Source organism: Bombina bombina, chromosome 4 (assembly GCF_027579735.1).
Source record: "Bombina bombina isolate aBomBom1 chromosome 4, aBomBom1.pri, whole genome shotgun sequence".
Classification (NCBI taxonomy): domain Eukaryota; kingdom Metazoa; phylum Chordata; class Amphibia; order Anura; family Bombinatoridae; genus Bombina; species Bombina bombina.
The window spans coordinates 93,499,986-93,519,515 of record NC_069502.1 but is presented as its reverse complement, the minus strand read 5'-3'; the positions used below and the strand labels follow the sequence as shown (position 1 = coordinate 93,519,515).

The 19,530-nt window shown below is 39.5% G+C and overlaps 1 protein-coding gene across 2 annotated transcripts in view; it reads left to right on the top strand.

Moving 5' to 3' along the window:
• Positions 1 to 19,530, top strand: part of EFHC1 (EF-hand domain containing 1) — a 53,976-nt gene that overhangs the window by 2,982 nt on the left and 31,464 nt on the right. For both annotated transcript variants that reach the window (XM_053708922.1, XM_053708921.1), the window contains exons 2-6: positions 3,069 to 3,290; positions 4,257 to 4,544; positions 8,152 to 8,301; positions 17,103 to 17,295; positions 18,524 to 18,744. In XM_053708922.1, the coding sequence (XP_053564897.1) occupies positions 3,069 to 3,290; positions 4,257 to 4,544; positions 8,152 to 8,301; positions 17,103 to 17,295; positions 18,524 to 18,744 (1,074 nt within the window). The remainder of the gene's footprint in view (positions 1 to 3,068; positions 3,291 to 4,256; positions 4,545 to 8,151; positions 8,302 to 17,102; positions 17,296 to 18,523; positions 18,745 to 19,530) is intronic.

Below are 19,530 nucleotides of genomic sequence, written 5' to 3'. Positions count from 1 at the left end.
GGGCAGTGTATATACAGGTCAGTACCTGAGTGTGACACTGTTACCTGGGGTGTAATGTTCTGCAGGGGAGTAAGAAGGGGCAGTGTATATACAGGTCAGTACCTGAGTGTGACTGTGTCCTGGGGTGTAATGTTCTGCAGGGGAGCAAGAAGGGGCAGTGTATATACAGGTCAGTATCTGAGTGTGACTGTGTCCTGGGGTGTAAAGTTCTGCAGGGGAGTAAGAAGGGGCAGTGTATATACAGGTCAGTACCTGAGTGTGACACTGTTACCTGGGGTGTAATGTTCTGCAGGGGAGTAAGAAGGGGCAGTGTATATACAGGTCAGTATCTGAGTGTGACTGTGTCCTGGGGTGTAAAGTTCTGCAGGGGAGTAAGAAGGGGCAGTGTATATACAGGTCAGTATCTGAGTGTGACTGTGTCCTGGGGTGTAAAGTTCTGCAGGGGAGTAAGAAGGGGCAGTGTATATACAGGTCAGTATCTGAGTGTGACTGTGTCCTGGGGTGTAATGTTCTGCAGGGGAGTAAGAAGGGGCAGTGTATACAGGTCAGTACCTGAGTGTGACTGTGACCTGGGGTGTAAAGTTCTGCAGGGGAGTAAGAAGGGGCCGTGTATATACAGGTCAGTACCCGAGTGTGACTGTGTCCTGGGGTGTAATGTTCTGCAGGGGAGCAAGAAGGGGCAGTGTATATACAGGTCAGTATCTGAGTGTGACTGTGTCCTGGGGTGTAATGTTCTGCAGGGGAGCAAGAAGGGGCAGTGTATATACAGGTCAGTACCTGAGTGTGACTGTGACCTGGGGTGTAATGTTCTGCAGGGGAGCAAGAAGGGGCAGAGTATATACAGGTCAGTACCTGAGTTTGACTGTTACCTGGGATGTAATGTTCTGCAGGGGAGTAAGAAGGGGCAGTGTATATACAGGTCAGTATCTGAGTGTGACTGTGTCCTGGGGTGTAAAGTTCTGCAGGGGAGTAAGAAGGGGCAGTGTATATACAGGTCAGTATCTGAGTGTGACTGTGTCCTGGGGTGTAAAGTTCTGCAGGGGAGTAAGAAGGGGCAGTGTATATACAGGTCAGTACCTGAGTGTGACACTGTTACCTGGGGTGTAATGTTCTGCAGGGGAGTAAGAAGGGGCAGTGTATATACAGGTCAGTATCTGAGTGTGACTGTGTCCTGGGGTGTAAAGTTCTGCAGGGGAGTAAGAAGGGGCAGTGTATATACAGGTCAGTATCTGAGTGTGACTGTGTCCTGGGGTGTAAAGTTCTGCAGGGGAGTAAGAAGGGGCAGTGTATATACAGGTCAGTATCTGAGTGTGACTGTGTCCTGGGGTGTAATGTTCTGCAGGGGAGTAAGAAGGGGCAGTGTATACAGGTCAGTATCTGAGTGTGACTGTGTCCTGGGGTGTAAAGTTCTGCAGGGGAGTAAGAAGGGGCTGTGTATATACAGGTCAGTACCTGAGTGTGACTGTGTCCTGGGGTGTAATGTTCTGCAGGGGAGCAAGAAGGGGCAGTGTATATACAGGTCAGTATCTGAGTGTGACTGTGTCCTGGGGTGTAATGTTCTGCAGGGGAGCAAGAAGGGGCAGTGTATATACAGGTCAGTACCTGAGTGTGACTGTGACCTGGGGTGTAATGTTCTGCAGGGGAGCAAGAAGGGGCAGAGTATATACAGGTCAGTACCTGAGTTTGACTGTTACCTGGGATGTAATGTTCTGCAGGGGAGCAAGCAGGGGCAGTGTATATACAGGTCAGTACCTGAGTGTGACTGTGTCCTGGGGTGTAATGTTCTGCAGGGGAGCAAGCAGGGGCAGTGTATATACAGGTCAGTATCTGAGTGTGACTGTGACCTGGGGTGTAATGTTCTGCAGGGGAGCCAGAAGGGGTAGTGTATATACAGATCAGTACCTGAGTGTGACACTTACCTGGGGTGTAATGTTCTGCAGGGGAGTAAGAAGGGGCAGTGTATATACAGGTCAGTGTCTGAGTGTGACTGTGACCTGGGGTGTAATGTTCTGCAGGGGAGCAAGAAGGGGCAGTGTATATACAGGTCAGTATCTGAGTGTGACTGGGACCTGGGGTGTAATGCTCTGCAGGGGAGCAAGAAGGGGCAGTGTATATACAGGTCAGTATCTGAGTGTGACTGGGACCTGGGGTGTAATGTTCTGAAGGGGAGCAAGCAGGGGCAGTGTATATACAGGTCAGTATCTGAGTGTGACTGTGATCTGGGGTGTAATGTTCTGCAGGGGAGCAAGCAGGGGCAGTGTATATATAGGTCAGTACCTGAGTTTGACTGTTACCTGGGGTGTAATGTTCTCCAGGGAAGCAAGAAGGGGCAGAGTATATACAGGTCAGTAGTATCTGAGTGTGACTGTGTCCTGGGGTGTAATGTTCTGCAGGGGAGCAAGAAGGGGCAGAGTATATACAGGTCAGTACCTGAGTGTGACTGTGTCCTGGGGTGTAATGTTCTGCAGGGGAGCAAGCAGGGGCAGTTTATATACAGGTCAGTACCTGAGTGTGACTGTGACCTGGGGTGTAATGTTCTCCAGGGGAGCAAGAAGGGGCAGAGTATATACAGGTCAGTAGTATCTGAGTGTGACTGTGTCCTGGGGTGTAATGTTCTGCAGGGGAGCAAGAAGGGGCAGAGTATATACAGGTCAATACCTGAGTGTGACTGTGTCCTGGGGTGTAATGTTCTGCAGAGGAGCAAGCAGGGGCAGTGTATATACAGGTCAGTAGTATCTGAGTGTGACTGTGTCCTGGGGTGTAATGTTCTGCAGGGGAGCAAGCAGGGGCAGTGTATATATAGGTCAATATCTCAGTGTTACTGTTACTGTCAGTGCATTGCTGTGGTTCTAGACAGCTGAAAACTAAAGTACATAGTAGCACAAAGTCTTGTGAGCATTACAGCTAATTCTATATAGACTTTTAGTTATAGTTTCACTGGACCATGAAACTCCCTCGTCTTAGCACTGCAAAGCCAATTATTGTTGTAAAATGTGTGTAATTTTGTTTACCTGTATAATAAACATCACCTATTATCTATCAGACTTATTGTGCATCTCTTGGTCCAGAAATCAGCTTACCATAGGTCCCAGACGCTGATGTACAGAAATGGCTACAGCCGCCCGCTGCTCCCCACCGTTGGCATTGGAAGGGAACCTATCACATATAACCAGCTGTCTCAGGCTGACCTGGATGAGCTTGCCAATAAACTCCCGACCCTGACGTACGGTCAATCCAAGCAGGCGCCACAATCTGATTTTGTCCCTGCTCACGTGGCCTTTGATAAAAAGGTAACGCTAAATACACGAGATTTAGAGAGCTCATTTTATGTACTGTTATGAAGGAAAGGAATCCACTGTCCTAGAAAATATGTTGTATAATTAATGCTGAGATTTAAGTTCTCATTTAAATATTCAGAAGCCATAATATTCTGAACTTAAATCCTCACCGCCTCCTTACTGACATTATTAAAGGGACATTAAACACTAAATAAATGTTAGATAAAATGATGCATTCAAAGAAAAGATTAGTCTGAGCATAACACGTAGATGTATTTTTTAAAATTTCATTAGCTGTTTAGATAGTGACAAAATAAGTGTAAAGTTTTAGTGTTTATAAAACAATCGGAGCTGCCATGTTGTAACTTAGGTGACATTTTCTGTTGCAGCCAATTAGGGACAGTTATAAATAGGTCACTAGTGTGTGCAGCCAATGGCTGTGTGGAATATAACAGTGTTTTTTTAACAGAAACTGAAAAGCTCACAATTTCAGAATGGAATTACATGAAAGGGGACAAAATAAATCATGAAAGTATATTGCAGACATTTTTATATATATGCGATTTTATTATTTTATATTACCATTTCAAAGTGTTTGATGTCCCTTTAATAAAATCACACGTTAAAAAAATGTCATTAGTTTTAACATCAACAATGGCATCACCTGTATCATTATCAATTATACACACTCTCTCACAAACAAGCACACTCTCACACTTACACACAGACACTCACCCACGCGCACACACACATGCATTTACATACACATGCGCACACATAAAAACTCACACATACGCTCACACACACACACACACAGAAACACACACAATCGCACACACAAACACATTGACGTATGCACAGAATCACACACACACTCACACACATACAAGCACACACACATTTAATCACTTCCTTACCTGGCAAACAAACAAACTAATTTATAGCATGTATGTCAATTTTCATCCCTATATACTGCAGGTATTAAGGTTTGACGCTTTCTTCCAAGAAGTTGTTCCTATGTCCCCTGAGGAGTATTACAGGGTCCGCAGAGTGTTTGTGTATTACTACCTGGAAGATGACAGTATGTCAGTGGTAGAACCTCCTGTAGAGAATTCAGGAATTCCTCAAGGCACCTTTGTAAAGCGCCAGAGACACCCAAAAAATGACGTTGGTGATCATTACCACTGGAAGGACCTAAACTTAGGCGTCAATATTACTCTGTATGGAAGGACATTTCGTATTGTCAACTGCAACAAATTCACACAGGTAGATCAACAAGGCAGAAATCTGTTTCTAGCCCAAAATGGTCCACTATTAATTTTATTTTATTATACTTGAGGGGTCAGTGTTACTCAATGAGTATTGTAGAACCATCCAGCAACGGCTCTTTAATTCCTTGGCTGCCATAGTAGCATGCAGTACCATTGTGTGCAAAATAATGTAACCCTCTCTGGTAGCCAAGAAATCTCTGGGACTATATAGCAAAGTCAGGCAAACTACAACACAATTAAAGGGACATAGAATTGTAAGGCCTAGATTAGAAGTAGAGGGCTATCAATAGTGCAGGGTGTGTTATTCATATCACAACCCTGAGCTAAAAATAGCACACAATCTGGTATTACAAGTCAACAAAAAGTAAAAGAGATTTACCAGACCAACACCTTGTCATATACTGTATTCCTTTAACTCCCTGCTTAAACATTTATTTCTATAACACGTATATATTAACATACCTTAACGTTAGCGCTTGAGTGATAGATAGCTAGTACGTGCTTTTCTTTACGCCCCATAGAAGTCTATTTTGTGAGGGATTTAGCTATGGGCGTAGAAACCAGGGGATGGGGTGTAACCTGTGTGCAGGTGCTTTAGGCTGTATAAAATATTAAAAATATGCTGTCTGTGTTTAGCTTTCAGCAGCATGAATTCTTTTTTTTTTTTACTTATAAGGGCAGTGCAAATGAAATCGCTTATAATGGATCACATATATTTAACCTATAAGGACCATTTATATTAAAGGGACATGAAACCCAACTTTTTTCTTTCATGATTCAGATTTTAAGCAACTTTCCAAATTACCTTTAATTTGTTTAGTTTTCTTCGTGGTATCCTTTGTTGAAAAGGATATCTAGGTATATTAAGGAGCTGCCGATTGGTGGCTGCATGTATATGCCTCATCTTATTGGCTCATCCAATGCATTCAGCTAGTTTCAGTAGTGCACTTCTGTTTCTTCAACAAAGGATACAAAGAGAATTAAGAAAATTAGATAATAAAAGTACAGTAAATTGGAAAGTTGTTTAAAATTGTATTCTCAAGTCGAATCAAGAAAGACAAATTTTAGGTTTCATGTCCCTTTAATTAATTACTATTAATACATTAATATTCACTACAAGGGGCAATATATATTATTAATGTACTTATATAGGATTTATTCTTTGAAAAACTGAAGCTGAATGAACTAATTTAGATCACCTGGGGCACTGTGGCACAGACAGAAAGACACTAGTATATGTGGGTATATATATATATATATATATATATATATATATATATATATATATATATATATATATATAATTTGTCTATACCCTGCCAGTAAAAATACAACCCCCCCAGATCTTTTTGGTTCCTATGCCCATGGATTTAGTGCACCAGTGATATCTGACCATCAGATGTTAGTGTGCCCTAGGTTTCGCACTATGGGTTGCGCTCTAGTGATCTTAGAGCTGACATTTTTGCACTCCACTTGTAATCTAGGCCCATATATTTACTTTTGTTTAGTATTGGAATGAATATATATATATCAAGTATGATAATTTTCACATTACATTCCCAACTTGTTTGCTGCAATTGTTTTACAACAGGCAAAGTCTCCCCGTCGCTTGCTTTATCGGAGGAACTGATCCAGAGTTGTTATTGAGTAAAGGCTATTTATTATCATTTCTAGCAAAACTTCCATTGTTTTGCAGTATCTTATCTAATCACTTTTGTTTGTGAAGTCTACAGTGTGCACTCACAATTCTCAGAATTGGAAAACACACTTTTCAGACATATATTACCAAAAAGGAAGCAAAATAAATAATGATAGAATACTGCAGGTTTTTTACTACTCTTAATTAAATATTTTATATTACGTTTGTTAAGCACGTTCCAACATTCATTATTTTAGCAATTTTGCAGAAATCTTTGTTAATCTTTTTTCAGTAATTGGCGGTAAACGTTGCAGAAACTGTCTTTTAGTCCACAATACCACGGTGACAGTGTCATTGCATTGGCTAAGATATTGCCTGCCGTCACTAGGATAATTGGGGCTAGGGTTTAGCTACCAAAATGTTGCAATATTGTAGCAGCCACTACTTGGAAAATATCAGTAAACCTTCATTATAGATAAAGTACAAAGCTTTCTTGTCTTTCTCCACTGAAAGATACAGTAATTACTGTGTATAGCTATAATTTGCTGTGACACAAAAAACATAAAAAAATACTATGATTGATTTACTTTTTTAGAAATAATGGGAAACGCTAAAAAGCTAGGGTTGTGTGGATAAAAATGAAAGATAATATGCAGTACCTACCTTGCTTGGCAGTGCACTAGGGTAGGTTATTAATCTTTATATTTATATTGTGGACATGATTATATATTAAGTATTTATGTCATATTCGCGCAATGTCTTCGGCTGTAAGACATTGCACATGTTAAAGGAATTTTTTTTTGAAAATTTAGACATGGAGCTAATTGGGATTTATAGGATTTGTGGACTCCTTGCATGGAGACTTTATAATATTGTACCACTGTCTGCAAAGTCTGTTATTTTTATTAATGTTGTTTGATTTATTTCTCAATAAAGCTCTTTAAAAAAAAAAATAAAAAAAAAATGAAAGATAATAATAAAATATATCATGAGTTTTACTCAAAAGCAGTAATAATATACAATATAAAAACATACATTATAAAACGTTGTGACCACAACTCACGGTACGATAAATACAAAAATTAGTGCAAAAGATAAATGCAAGAAATAAGATTCACAATGTCTAGAAAAAGAACTTGACACTCTATGGGGACGAAATATCAAGCTCCGATTGGAGCTTGATACCCGTTGTTTCCGGAGAGCCTTCAGAAGTTATGAAGCAGCGGTCTAAAGACTGCTGCTCCATAATGGTCCACCCTGCTCTGAGGCGGCGGACAGAAATCAACCCGATCGAATACTAGCGGCCGATTGGTGAACTGCTTGTGCAATACTGTCGGCATTTATCGATGTGCAGCGGACATAATATGCTACATCGTATCATGTCCGCTCGCACTTTGATAAATATGCCCCTATAGATGTAGTATGATCCTCAATGGAGAGTTTTACCGGGATTACCTGGGGAATCTTTTTGGACCTCTGATGTTTTTTTTTTCTCTCAAATGTTCTGTCTGAAGGGACAGTTTTTGTTATGCCGCCAGAAGCACTTGACTTGGCCGTGTAGTTTGTGTCAGTAAGCTTCCAACTTTGCGGTGTCTCCTCTTCGATCCTGGTCACGTGTCACAAACTACACGGTAAGTTCTTTTCCGGACATTGTGAATCTCATTTTTTAAAACATTTTATGTATTTATTTTTTGCACTGATTTTTGTATTTATTGTACCTTGAGTTGTGGCCACAACATTTTATAATGTATGTTTTCATATTGTATATTATTACAGCGTTTCAGTAAAACTCATGATATAATATTTTGTTATTATCTTTGATTTTTATCCATACCACCCTAGCTTTTTAGCACCATTATTTCTTAATAGTTTACCATTTACTATCTGTACTTTGGGAGCTAAACAAACTATTTGGGCTATCTAGAGAACAGGGAGATTAATCTATATATTTTACTTTTTTCAGGAATTTCTTGAAAGCGAGGGCATTGAATTAAACACGCCCGAACATATCCCAACAGATCCATTCACCTTACGCCGTGTGCAGCCAGACCGCACATATACCACCCCATCTGACTTTGATAAGCTGAAGCAATTCCTTACCATGGACAGGAAGGTAATAGTCTCTATATGTGCTGGAGCCCCATAAAGATATTAAACCCAAAAATGTTTGTTTGTGATAAACACAGAGCAATTTTAAGAAAGTTTCCAATTTAGTTCTATTATGATATTTGCTTCGTTCTTATGGTATTCTTTGTCGAAGAGATACCTAGGTAGGCATCTGAAGCACTACATGAAAGGAAATAGTGCAACCATTTAGTGCTCTTACATATGGATGACATTCTTGCAAAACTCCTGCGATGTAGTGCTCCAGAAATGTGCACACTCCTAAGCTTACGCCCCTGGTTTTCAATAAAAGATACCAAGAGAACACAGAAAATTTGATAATATAAATAAATTAGAAAGTTGTTTAAAACTGCATTGCAAAATGTCATTGTTGTCATTTTGGAATTGTTTTGTAGTCCAGGGATAAAATGCTTGGAAAAGCATGTTGAAAATATTTATCTTATCTCTTCTCCTGGAGCAAATTATGGACATACTAGTCCTAAAGCCCGTTGACACGGGCCGTGTTGTGATCTCTCTCTCTCTCTCTCTCTCTCTCTCTTCTCTCTTCTCTCTTCTCTCTTCTCTCTCTCTCTCCTGTGCGCGCCTTCAATTGCCGGTCCTCGCGCTGCTTTCTTTCACTGATCAGCTGTACTGCCGGGTCCTCGCTCTGCTGCCGGGTGGGTGCGCGTGCGATCAGCTGCAAGAGTTTGTCTGAACTGCGCATGACGGCTTCAGACAAACTCTTGTCTTTTATAATATAGGATATATATATGTGTTACAGTTAAAGTGCAGAAATCAGTTAATGTGCACATTACTTAGCTAATCTGCAGATTAACTAGGGTGATCAGTTAAAGTGCAGAAAAATTGTTTCATTTCTCACATTACCTAGGTAATCTGCACATTACCTACTAGGCACTAGTTAAAGTGCAAAAAAAAAAAAATTTAGCGTTTTAGAAAAGTTTGTTTCTCTCATGTAAATTGTTTATTGAAAAAGAAGCCGAAGAATGTAATAAATAAAGAACAGAATGTTCCGATTTCGTCCGAGGGCAGATACGCTCCAGAGTGCTCTGTTCTAATCAGAGCCTCGGGCGCCGCAACTGCCTCTGGGAAACTTACCATGGGTGTCAGCGCGAACGTCTTGAAATTCTCTGTCTGGGAAATTATTTATCACCCAAATTTTTTTCTTCTGATTCAGATTTTAAGCAACTTTCTAATTTACTCCTATTATCAATGTTTCTTTGTTCTCTTGCTATCTTTATTTGAAAAAGAAGGCATCTAAGCTAAGATGCCAGCCAATTTTTGGTTCAAGCCCTGGACAGCACTTGTTTATTGGTGGGTGAACTTATCCACCAATCAGCAAGAACAACCCAGGTTGTCCACCAAAAATGGGCCGGCATCTAAACTTACATTCTTGCTTTTCAAATAAAGATACCAAGAGAATGAAGAAAATGTGATAATAGGAGTAAATTAGAAAGTTGTTAAAAATTGCATGCTGAGAATCACGCAAGAGAGAAAGATATTAAAAAGCACCTCCTAGCAACTATAAGCCACTCAATTTGGGGAGAAGGTGAGCTCTTATTCTTGATATACCCTCAATGCAAATCCTGCTATATCTTACTATGCAAGCCTCAACGCCGCTCCGACTGAACAACAACAATGGCGGGCTGTGAATGAATAGTGGCATATCTAAATCCGAAACGATAGTCTTCCACTTAGATTACATCAGCTCAGCAGACAGTTCGTCATAACGGCAAGCTATCTTCACTTGCTATCAATCACCTCGACTTCTGATCTGGGACTTAACAGAGCGACAATACCCACGATACCAGCATGACAACCTACAGCGATCTTATATCTACCAATATATAAATTGACATTAAGGAACATCTTAGGTTCCTAGCTGAGGAAGTGGAAGCATTCTTTACCCCTAGCTGCGTTACTAATGTGGTAGCTGATTGTACACCAATGATACAGAAGCCTCAAAAGAAGGAATTACTTTCCCAGATGGGTGGCCCTGAGCCTCTAGATACCGGACCTCGCATCCCTCATGGAACAGTCTATACGGGCATTTCTAATTCAGTTGATGCGAGCTGGGACACCCACCCGCCCTCGATTTCAGCTGGCATCAAGGTTTTAACTGAGGGTGAGTCCCTTTGTATCTACAAGCTACCAGACGGGATCCTGGATAAACCACATTTGAATAGCCTCCCACAACGCACACTCATCGTTACCAATGACTAGTTGTGCAAACAGTAGCAGGTGCAATCATCTTACAAAGTGTCTTGGCTTTTTATTGGTATGCAAACTGATTTGCTCCCCGGATCGAAGATGTCCTGAAGTGTGTGACATACAGACTGGGGTTGGTTAGACTGTTTGTGTTCCCTATTGTCCAGGACTCTCCCTGACAAATATGTCATTTCTGTGCCGATCGGATGCCATGACTGACATCACTGATCGCTGAAATATATGTTAGATGGGTTATAAGCTTTTTTTCTTAGGGTTCTTCAGAGCCTGGTTGTCTTAATATGTTGTTCTCAGAAGTGTCTCTACACATGACGTTGTTTACTGATATTTTAGAGACACATGACACTCTAACATGATACTGTATACAACCATCTAATTCCTAGTTCACTCACTCACTTACTTCATGTAAGTCCGGGAACTTCCAGCACTGAGCTACATAGCTATCTTAAGAAAATCTCTATTATGACTTTTTTCCTTTATATTCCTCTTATATATTGAAAGTTAGAGGCTTATTTTGATAGCCTAAGGTTACTTATTATAATCATTTATTAATAGTATTCAACTCTGTATACCATACAACAGGGAGAGGTATCAATCGGTTTTTAATTCCAGTAGCTTTCCATATTACTCCTCATAGTCTCAATGCATTTTGTATACTCACACATTAGGACTCCCCATTATGTTAAAGTCTACGTATTGAAAGTCTAATCTGGGTAATCCTGATTTTAACCCCTTAAGGACCAGCGACGTACCCTGTATGTCACTGGCCATTTTTTCGGACTTGATTGTTTTATAGCGCGGTCTTGCCACCAGCATTGAGACTGCTCTATTCCACAAAGCCTACTGGAGGGAGTGCATTAATAGCGTGTTCTTGTTAGACTTGTGCTATTATGTCCTGAAAAAAACCTGAACGACCAGTGACATACAGGGTACATTGTGGTCATTAAGGGGTTAAGAGAGGCTATTCCACCTTTGTTTTCATTCAGAAGGTCTCTCCCTGCCAGCGGCCATGACAGGGAGACGTAGCTATTTTAATAAACAAGGTTGATATCCTGGATTTTTAGACTAGACCCAAGGAACTAAGGGTGACCTCTCTTTCCCTATAGCCCTCACTAGCCTTCTAATAGCTATTGTGAAAACAAATAACCTCTTTATACAAGTTAATATAAAGTCCTGACTTATAGTTATCATTTTGGATGATTATTACTATAGCTCTCAAGTGTCTTTCATAGCTGTTCCCCTATTCAACACTAAAAACGGTCCCAAACTAACTATATATATTTCCTTCATTTAAAGGTTGTGGACATCTGATACTCTACCCAACTTGGGTTGTACTAGCATCCTACTACACTCTGCACTGTCAAGGAGTTTATACGTTAGGCTACATACTGTATTATTACATGCCATATCCCTGTTATGTAGCAAGGATAGCCTTACTATTTAGTTATATTTGTATTATAAGCTTAATCCAGATGTCACGTCTTCACCTCTATCCAGCAGCCCTATGCTCTTAGGATAGAAGTTCCATAAACTAGTACACTATTCTATTCACTAATACATCGCTCCTAGCTCATATTTTATTTCTTGCATTTCGAAGGCGACGATCTCCCACCAAGCCATTATACTGGAACATAGCTTCCAAAATTTGGTATAAATTTTGGTGACTTAAGAGTTCACCGGCTTACTACTAGTGATGCCTTTAGACTCAGTATCTTATGGGTCTCATTGTTTTAAATTGTCTGATACATATCACATGACCGATGTCTACCAATGTAGAATACTACTTTATACTTCATCTGTGTAGACCTGACTTAGTGGGCTCTCTGTTAATTATTGTAACATATTTATCTATGTAGGCATTTTATAACTTTAGCAATATGTATATCAGAACTTAACATTGAACCTTCTCACATGTGTAACCAAAGATGTACAGTGACACCTTTTCCCTAAGGAACTGTATTAATGATAGCCTTTAGGTTTGATCTTTACACCTCTGATAAATGGTACTGGGAACATCATCTTACCTGCCTCCCAGCACTCACTAATTTTACATCATAATATGTTTTGGATGTGTTCAAGTTGTTACCTTTTATTTACCCTTTGCACCCATACCAAGTGTCCTCATCTCACTCTCCTTACTCCTTCACAGACTCATCCTAATAGCCCCCGCCCCTCCTTCCTTCCCCTCATTAACCTGAGCGGCTTTTGCCCGCTGGACTTTTCCCCTCCCCCACATACTACGTTCCAGAAGGGGCCAAAACAAAAGCCAACTCCCCACATACTGACATCATCAGTTTAGATAATGAAGAATATTTCCTCTGTCGTTGTGGGGAGCATATGTCTTATAACATATTTTAAAATGAAGTTCCATTTTATTCAGTCCAAAAACTCTATCACACCCCTTTGTGACATGATATGTTGCTGTAATGTATACCTTGCTTGGATGTCATTATTCTCTCTGGATGAATTCTGTATGTTATTTTTGCCTTTGTTTGTCTTTCTCATAACTTCAATAAAAAAATAATAATTGCATGCTTTATCTGAATCACGAAAGAATAAATTGGGGTTCAGTGTCCCTTTAAGCTGTCTTATTAAAGGGGCTCTTGCAGATTCATTAATTTGCCTTAATTGAAAGTCTGCAGTGATATAAACATACCTACAGATGATAAATACTTAAAGGGACAGTCAAGTCATAATTAAACTTTCATGATTCAGATAGGGCATGCAATTTTAAAAAACTTTCCAAATTACTTTTATCATCAAATTTGCTTTGTTCTCTTGGTATTCTTTTTTTGAAAGCTAAACCTAGGTAGGCTCAAACTGATTTCTAAACTATTGATGGTAACCTCTTACAGTTTTTCATAGTTAGACAGTGCTAGTTCATGTGTGTCATATAGATAACAATCCGGTGGAGTTATTTATGAGTCAGCACTGATTGGCTAAAATGCAAGTCTGTCAAAAGAACTGCGATAAGGGGGCAGTCTGTAGAGGCTTAGATACAAGGTAATCACAGAGGTAAAAAGTATCTTAATATAACTGTGTTGGTTATGCAGAACTGGGGAATGGGTAATAAAGGGATCATCTATCTTTTTAAACAATAAAACATTTCAGGTAGACGGTCCCTTTAAGGAACGTTTAAAGTCAGTTCAAATTCCATCCACATTTGAATGTCTTTGAAGGGTCATGTTGTAGAATTTACTAGGCAAACAAGCTCTCAATCATGATGTCCCTTGGTTTAGTAGAACAGATTATGTCCATTTTTAATGAAAATGATATCGGTCATTTGTTAGCCAAAGATACCATAGAGGAGTTGATTGTTTTTTATGTTTACTGTTTCGAGTTATCCAGATGTTAGAAGGTTTAAGTAATTCTGTATGAGCTCTAGAAACAAAAGGAATTTTAACTGACCTTAAAGTGATAGTAAATCCTAGCAAGGATTTACCAGTGCACCAAATAAAGGGGACTTTCAGTCATGAAGCCTCAAGCAAGCAGAACACTAATTTTCAATGAGGTGACGTTTCCACCTCTTAGCCAATAGCCGTACAGACCAGCTGGCATTATGCTGGATAGCTAGCATGCTATTGGCTAAGATCACCTCACTGTAAAATAGTGTTTTGCCTTGGGCGGCCTTAGGCGCTCAGCACAGCGAATGCTGCAGACGAAAAAAGGAACTTTCAGCATTAAAGTGAATGTAAAGTTAAGACAACTCGGTCACGTAGGTGTATAGATCTTTGAAAAATAACAAAAACAAATTTTAATTCATCATATTTTTTAAATATAATTATTTACTGCAGTTTTTTACATTTAAAACTTCATATGATGAACTTCGTTTCTCCGCCCGCTATTTTGACTGACTGATTGACAGGCGAGTCAGATTGATTCAACCAATTATCGTCTCCCCCCCCCCCCCAGGGTGTTCAGCACACTATCATCTACGTGACACGATTAATATGCGCATGCGTTAAGCCCGGAATAACACTGTAGATTCCACATGCTCGTTCACAAGACGTGCATGCTCAGTAGGGATCATTTCTCAAACTTGTAAATATTATGGATATTTACAGAGCGGTTAGCCGATCGCAAAAATGCAGCTGCTAGCCACAATGATATAGTACTCAATGAATGTAGTAATTCATTCATTGAATACTATGTGTCAGTTACGGAGTTTGACGCATGCGCAGTGAAAATCAAGATCGTGCACGCGCTTTGGAGTGACGTAGAAAGCGGGTGGGACCGATGGAGACGTCACACGATCCGAACAAGGAAGTATGGATGGGGAAGAGTCGCAAGTAAAAAGGTAGAAATTATAAACACTATTTATTTTAAAAACAATAGTTTTGCTTTTAAAAAAAGTTAGCGACTACATCAAGGGACTAATTATACATGCATTGCAGTATTCAGTAACAGTAAACTGTATATTCACTTTAAAGTGAATGTAAAGTTGAGCGTACTCGCTCACGTCATAGGATAGAATTTAAAAAAATAGGCAGACTTTCATTAATCAAATTTGTACTATTGATTAATATTTTCAGATTTTTACCTTTTAATGCTATAACGATAAGCGCCGTTCCTCCGCCTACCGTATCGCTCAATTGATTGACAGATCTGCAATCCACTAATCGTTGTTTCCCCCCCCCCCCGGGCATGACGTTTGTGCAATGGGGCTGAACACCCCGGGGTGGAAAGCAACGATTAGTGGATTGTATTTTTGTCATCTGTCAAAAGCATTATGGTGGGCGGAGGAACGGCGCTTATCATTATAGCATTAAATGGTAAAAATCTGAGAATATCAATATATAGTACAAATTTGTCAATGAAAGTCTGACTAATTTTTAAAATTCTATCCTATGATGTGAGTGAGTACGCTCAACTTTACATTCACTTTAAGTATTTTATACTTAATGACTGAAAGTCCCTTTTATTTGTTGCACTGGTAAATCCTAGTGTTTCAAAAATGCTAGGATTAACCATCACATTAACAAGAGACCTGCCCTCAGGGCTGAGCTAGTATAACGGGTTCTAAATGAAGACCTGGGAACGTTGATCCTAAAACAAAGGTTTGATCCAAAGGCGATTCTAAGTTTTAAGTGTCCAGCCTGAGGACTGAGATTCGTGACCAGAAATAGGTCCAATAGGCAAGGAAAAGGGACAATAAGTATGCTCACGTATAGGTTCAGTCATACAAAAGGCTGAAAGGTGAAACTAGCAGAAAGGCACACAAGGAAATAGAATGAACTAAAGAGAAGTGAAGAAATCAGAGGCTGAAATTATACAGACCTGATCTACAGTTTAAGGGACATTACGGTCAAAATTGAAATGCACATAGATGAATTATATCTTTGAATAGAAACATATTTGCAATATACAGGTATTAGCAAAATGCTTCTAATAAAAGTTATCACTGTTTAATGTTAACATTTTTCCATGCATGTGCATGTGATGCATAGCTAGATATTCTCAGTACACCAATATTTTAAATGCTGCAGTTGCTCAGAGAACCAGTGGGGCTTGTATTATATCAGCAATTAACAAACTGAGTCATTATCAGATGGTACAAGAGCTTAGGCTCTCTGTGCAAGTGATGTGTTTGAAATGCTGGTGCACGGTGCATACGTAAATACACTTTTAAAACAGGTATAGCTTTTATTAGAAGCATTTTTGCTAATACATGTTTATAGCAAAAATGCTTCTATTCAAAACTCAAATGCATCCATGTGGATTCCAATTTTGTCTGGAATGTCCCTTTAATTGGTTGACAGTCCACTTTGAGGTGTTTGGTGCGCTCAGTATGTAAAATCAACAATATGACACTAGAGGCAGTAGAGAGACTGATTTGGGTAGGTGGTAGAACTTTACGGGGCATGAAACCCAATTTTTTTTCTTTCATGATTCAGATGGAGAATACAATTTAAAAAGTTTTGAATTTACGAATTTTATGAAATTTGCTTCCTTCTTATGTTATTCTTTGTTGAATAGATATCTAAATAGGTAGCGTGCACGTTTGTAGCACTACATGACAGGTAATAGTGCTGCCATCTTGTTCTCTTAATAATGTATAACACTGTTGCAAAACTGCTGCCGTATAGTGCTGCAGACACGTGCACACTCCTGAACTTACCTTCCTGATTTTCAACAATGGATAACAAGAGAATGAAGAAAATGTGATAATAGAAGGGAATTGGGAAGTTGTTTAATATGGTATTCTCTATCGGATTCAAGATAGAAAAAAAAATGGGTTTATGCCCGTTTAATGCTTCACTAGGAGGAGGGGACAAGAATTCATTTTTACTGAATGAGAACACAGCACTGGGAACAAGCAACCAAAAGGATGTTAAACACATAGTTAAAGCCAGCTACAGAGCAGCAATGCTTTGCCAATTCCCGAGCTGAATAGAGTTTGGGATTGGCAACTATGTATGTATGCCCCTCCTGACTAGCATCAGCACTTCTTTACTAATAAATAGTATGGTATTCAAAACATTACCTAAGCCTTCAGAAAATGTAAATAAACTAATTAAAATTGTAGCATAATAAAGTGCCTAAATAAAGAATTATTTGTCTTCAAAGGTCCTTCGTTTCTTTGCACTTTGGGATGACTCTCAGAGCATGTTTGGGGAAACGCGCCGTGTGATTATTCACTATTATTTGATGGATGACACTGTGGAGATCAGAGAGGTTCATGAACGCAATGATGGAAGAGATCCCTTCCCTGTGCTAATGAAACGGCAGCATTTACCAAAATCTATGAAGGACCTTAAAGGTGAAGAATATTGGGTGTATTTGACTGTACATTAACTGTAAATAATATGATTTGTTGCTTAAAATGTATTTCAAGAAATTGGAAGCAAAATAGATATACAACATAGTACTCCAATGATATATTCTTCATTTGATGTTAATCTCTTAATGATCTGTAATAATGCACACACAATGGCCTAGAGCAGTGGTTTTCAAAGTGTGAGGTGTGCCTCCCCTTGGGGGCGCTAGAAAATACCGTATAAGGGGAGGCGCGGGAGCGAGCCAACAATGACACTTGGCATTTTGGGCTTGATTTAACAAGCAAGGGCAGACAGGGCGTACATATTTGCCCCTGTCCTCCCCAGCTCTTCTCCTGTAGCAATTCACTTCCGGAATTTAACATTGCACACAAGAGATATTTTGCGCTCGCATGCAATTATCCCGCCACCCTGCCCGTACATGGAACATACCGACCAATCAGTGGTCTCAATACAATGTTTAAAAAAAGGGGAATGTGCTAAGCGCTCTCTGGCGATTGGTGGCTACAAACATATGCCTCTTGTCATTAGCTCACCAGATGTGTTTAGCTAGGTCCTGCTTTGGAGCTGACTTTGTTCTGGTTAAATACAGGCTAAAGGGCAATAATACAATCTTCTAACAAATAAGAGCAATTTCTTTTTGGACTTTTATTTTTCTTAAAGTAAAAGATGTTTACATTTAATCTGAAACTTGCAAAGTGATGCTCATTGCATATCTAAGTATCTGTGTTTATTTCCCCATCTCTATTAATGTAGAGCACTGGTTTTCAAACCTGTCTTCACGCCTCCTTTACAGGCCATGTTTTCAGGATTACCTTGGGTGAGAGCAGGTAAAATAACCATGGTTACTAATCAGCTGATTATTTCTCCTGTACTCCAATTCAGATATCCTCAAAATCGGGCCTGTTAGGGAGGTCTGAGGACAGGTTTGAAAACCAGTGGTGTAGAGAGATAAACCTATACAAGCATGATAATAAAAAGTAGGTTTATTTAGCACAGAAACAGCCATTAAAATGTAATAGTCTTTGATAGAGAAATGATTATAACTAAGCTTTATTACATGCAGTCTGATAAATTGGTATTAATCAAATATTTACTGACACTTTCAACTGCATATTGCGTTTTGCTTCTCTATAAAATATTGCCTTGAGTTTCAGGGAAATTATACACAAATGAATATTCTTCAGCCTGATCATCTTCTGTTTCACTTAGATACCTTCCCAGGATGCATACTTGAAATTTCAGACCAGGAAGTGACCAACTGGTATTCCCCCAGAGATTTTGCTGTGGGAAAAACCATTACAATCCTGGGGCGCAAGTTTTTAATCTATGACTGTGATGCTTACACACAAGACTATTACCGTGACAACCTGGGCACCACTGATTTCCACCCTGTTGATGTGAAAAAAAAGATAGAGGAAGAAGCGGCACAGGTACAAAGTGATTACTCTTTCTGCTATTGGGCTGCCATCTAGATTACTGCCATTGCAAGATGGGCAGCCAAACCAGGTCCCTGCACTGTTAAGGGTGAGGGAATAAGGTGCAATGTGCATCCTGTGTTTAGTTTATAAAGAAGCGTTTATGGTATCAGGAAGTGTAATATATAGTGTTATTTTTTTATATGGGACAAACGGAATGTTGGGACAGGGGTGAGCCATACAGGGGGCAGGACATACAGGGGGAGGGGAATAAGAGGGCTGGGCTGAGGGGCCCCACAAGTTTGCCTTACCCAGGGCCCCGCAATTGCTAAGGGTGGCCTTGATTACTTAGCGAATACTGATTAAGTTTCACATTCAAAATACTCAGGCGTCTCAAATGTGGGAGCGCCTTGTTAAAGGGATACTAAACCCAATTTTTTTAATTTCATGATTCAGATAGAGCATGAGATTTTGAGCACCTTTCTAATTTACACCTATTATCAATTTTTCTTTGTTCTCATGCTATCTTGATTTGAAAAAGCAGTACTGTAAGCTTTAGAGCCAGACCATTTTTTGTTCAGCACATGGGTAGCACTTGCTGATTTGTGGCTAAATGTAGCAAACCAATCAGCAGCTCTACCAAGGTGCTGAACTAAAAAATGGGCCGGCTCCTAACCTTTTATTACTGCTTTTTCAAATCAAGATAACATGAGAACAAAGAAAAATTGATAATAGGAGTAAATTAGAAAGTTGCTTAAAATTGCATGAGCTATCTGAATCATGAAAGAAAAAAAATGAGGG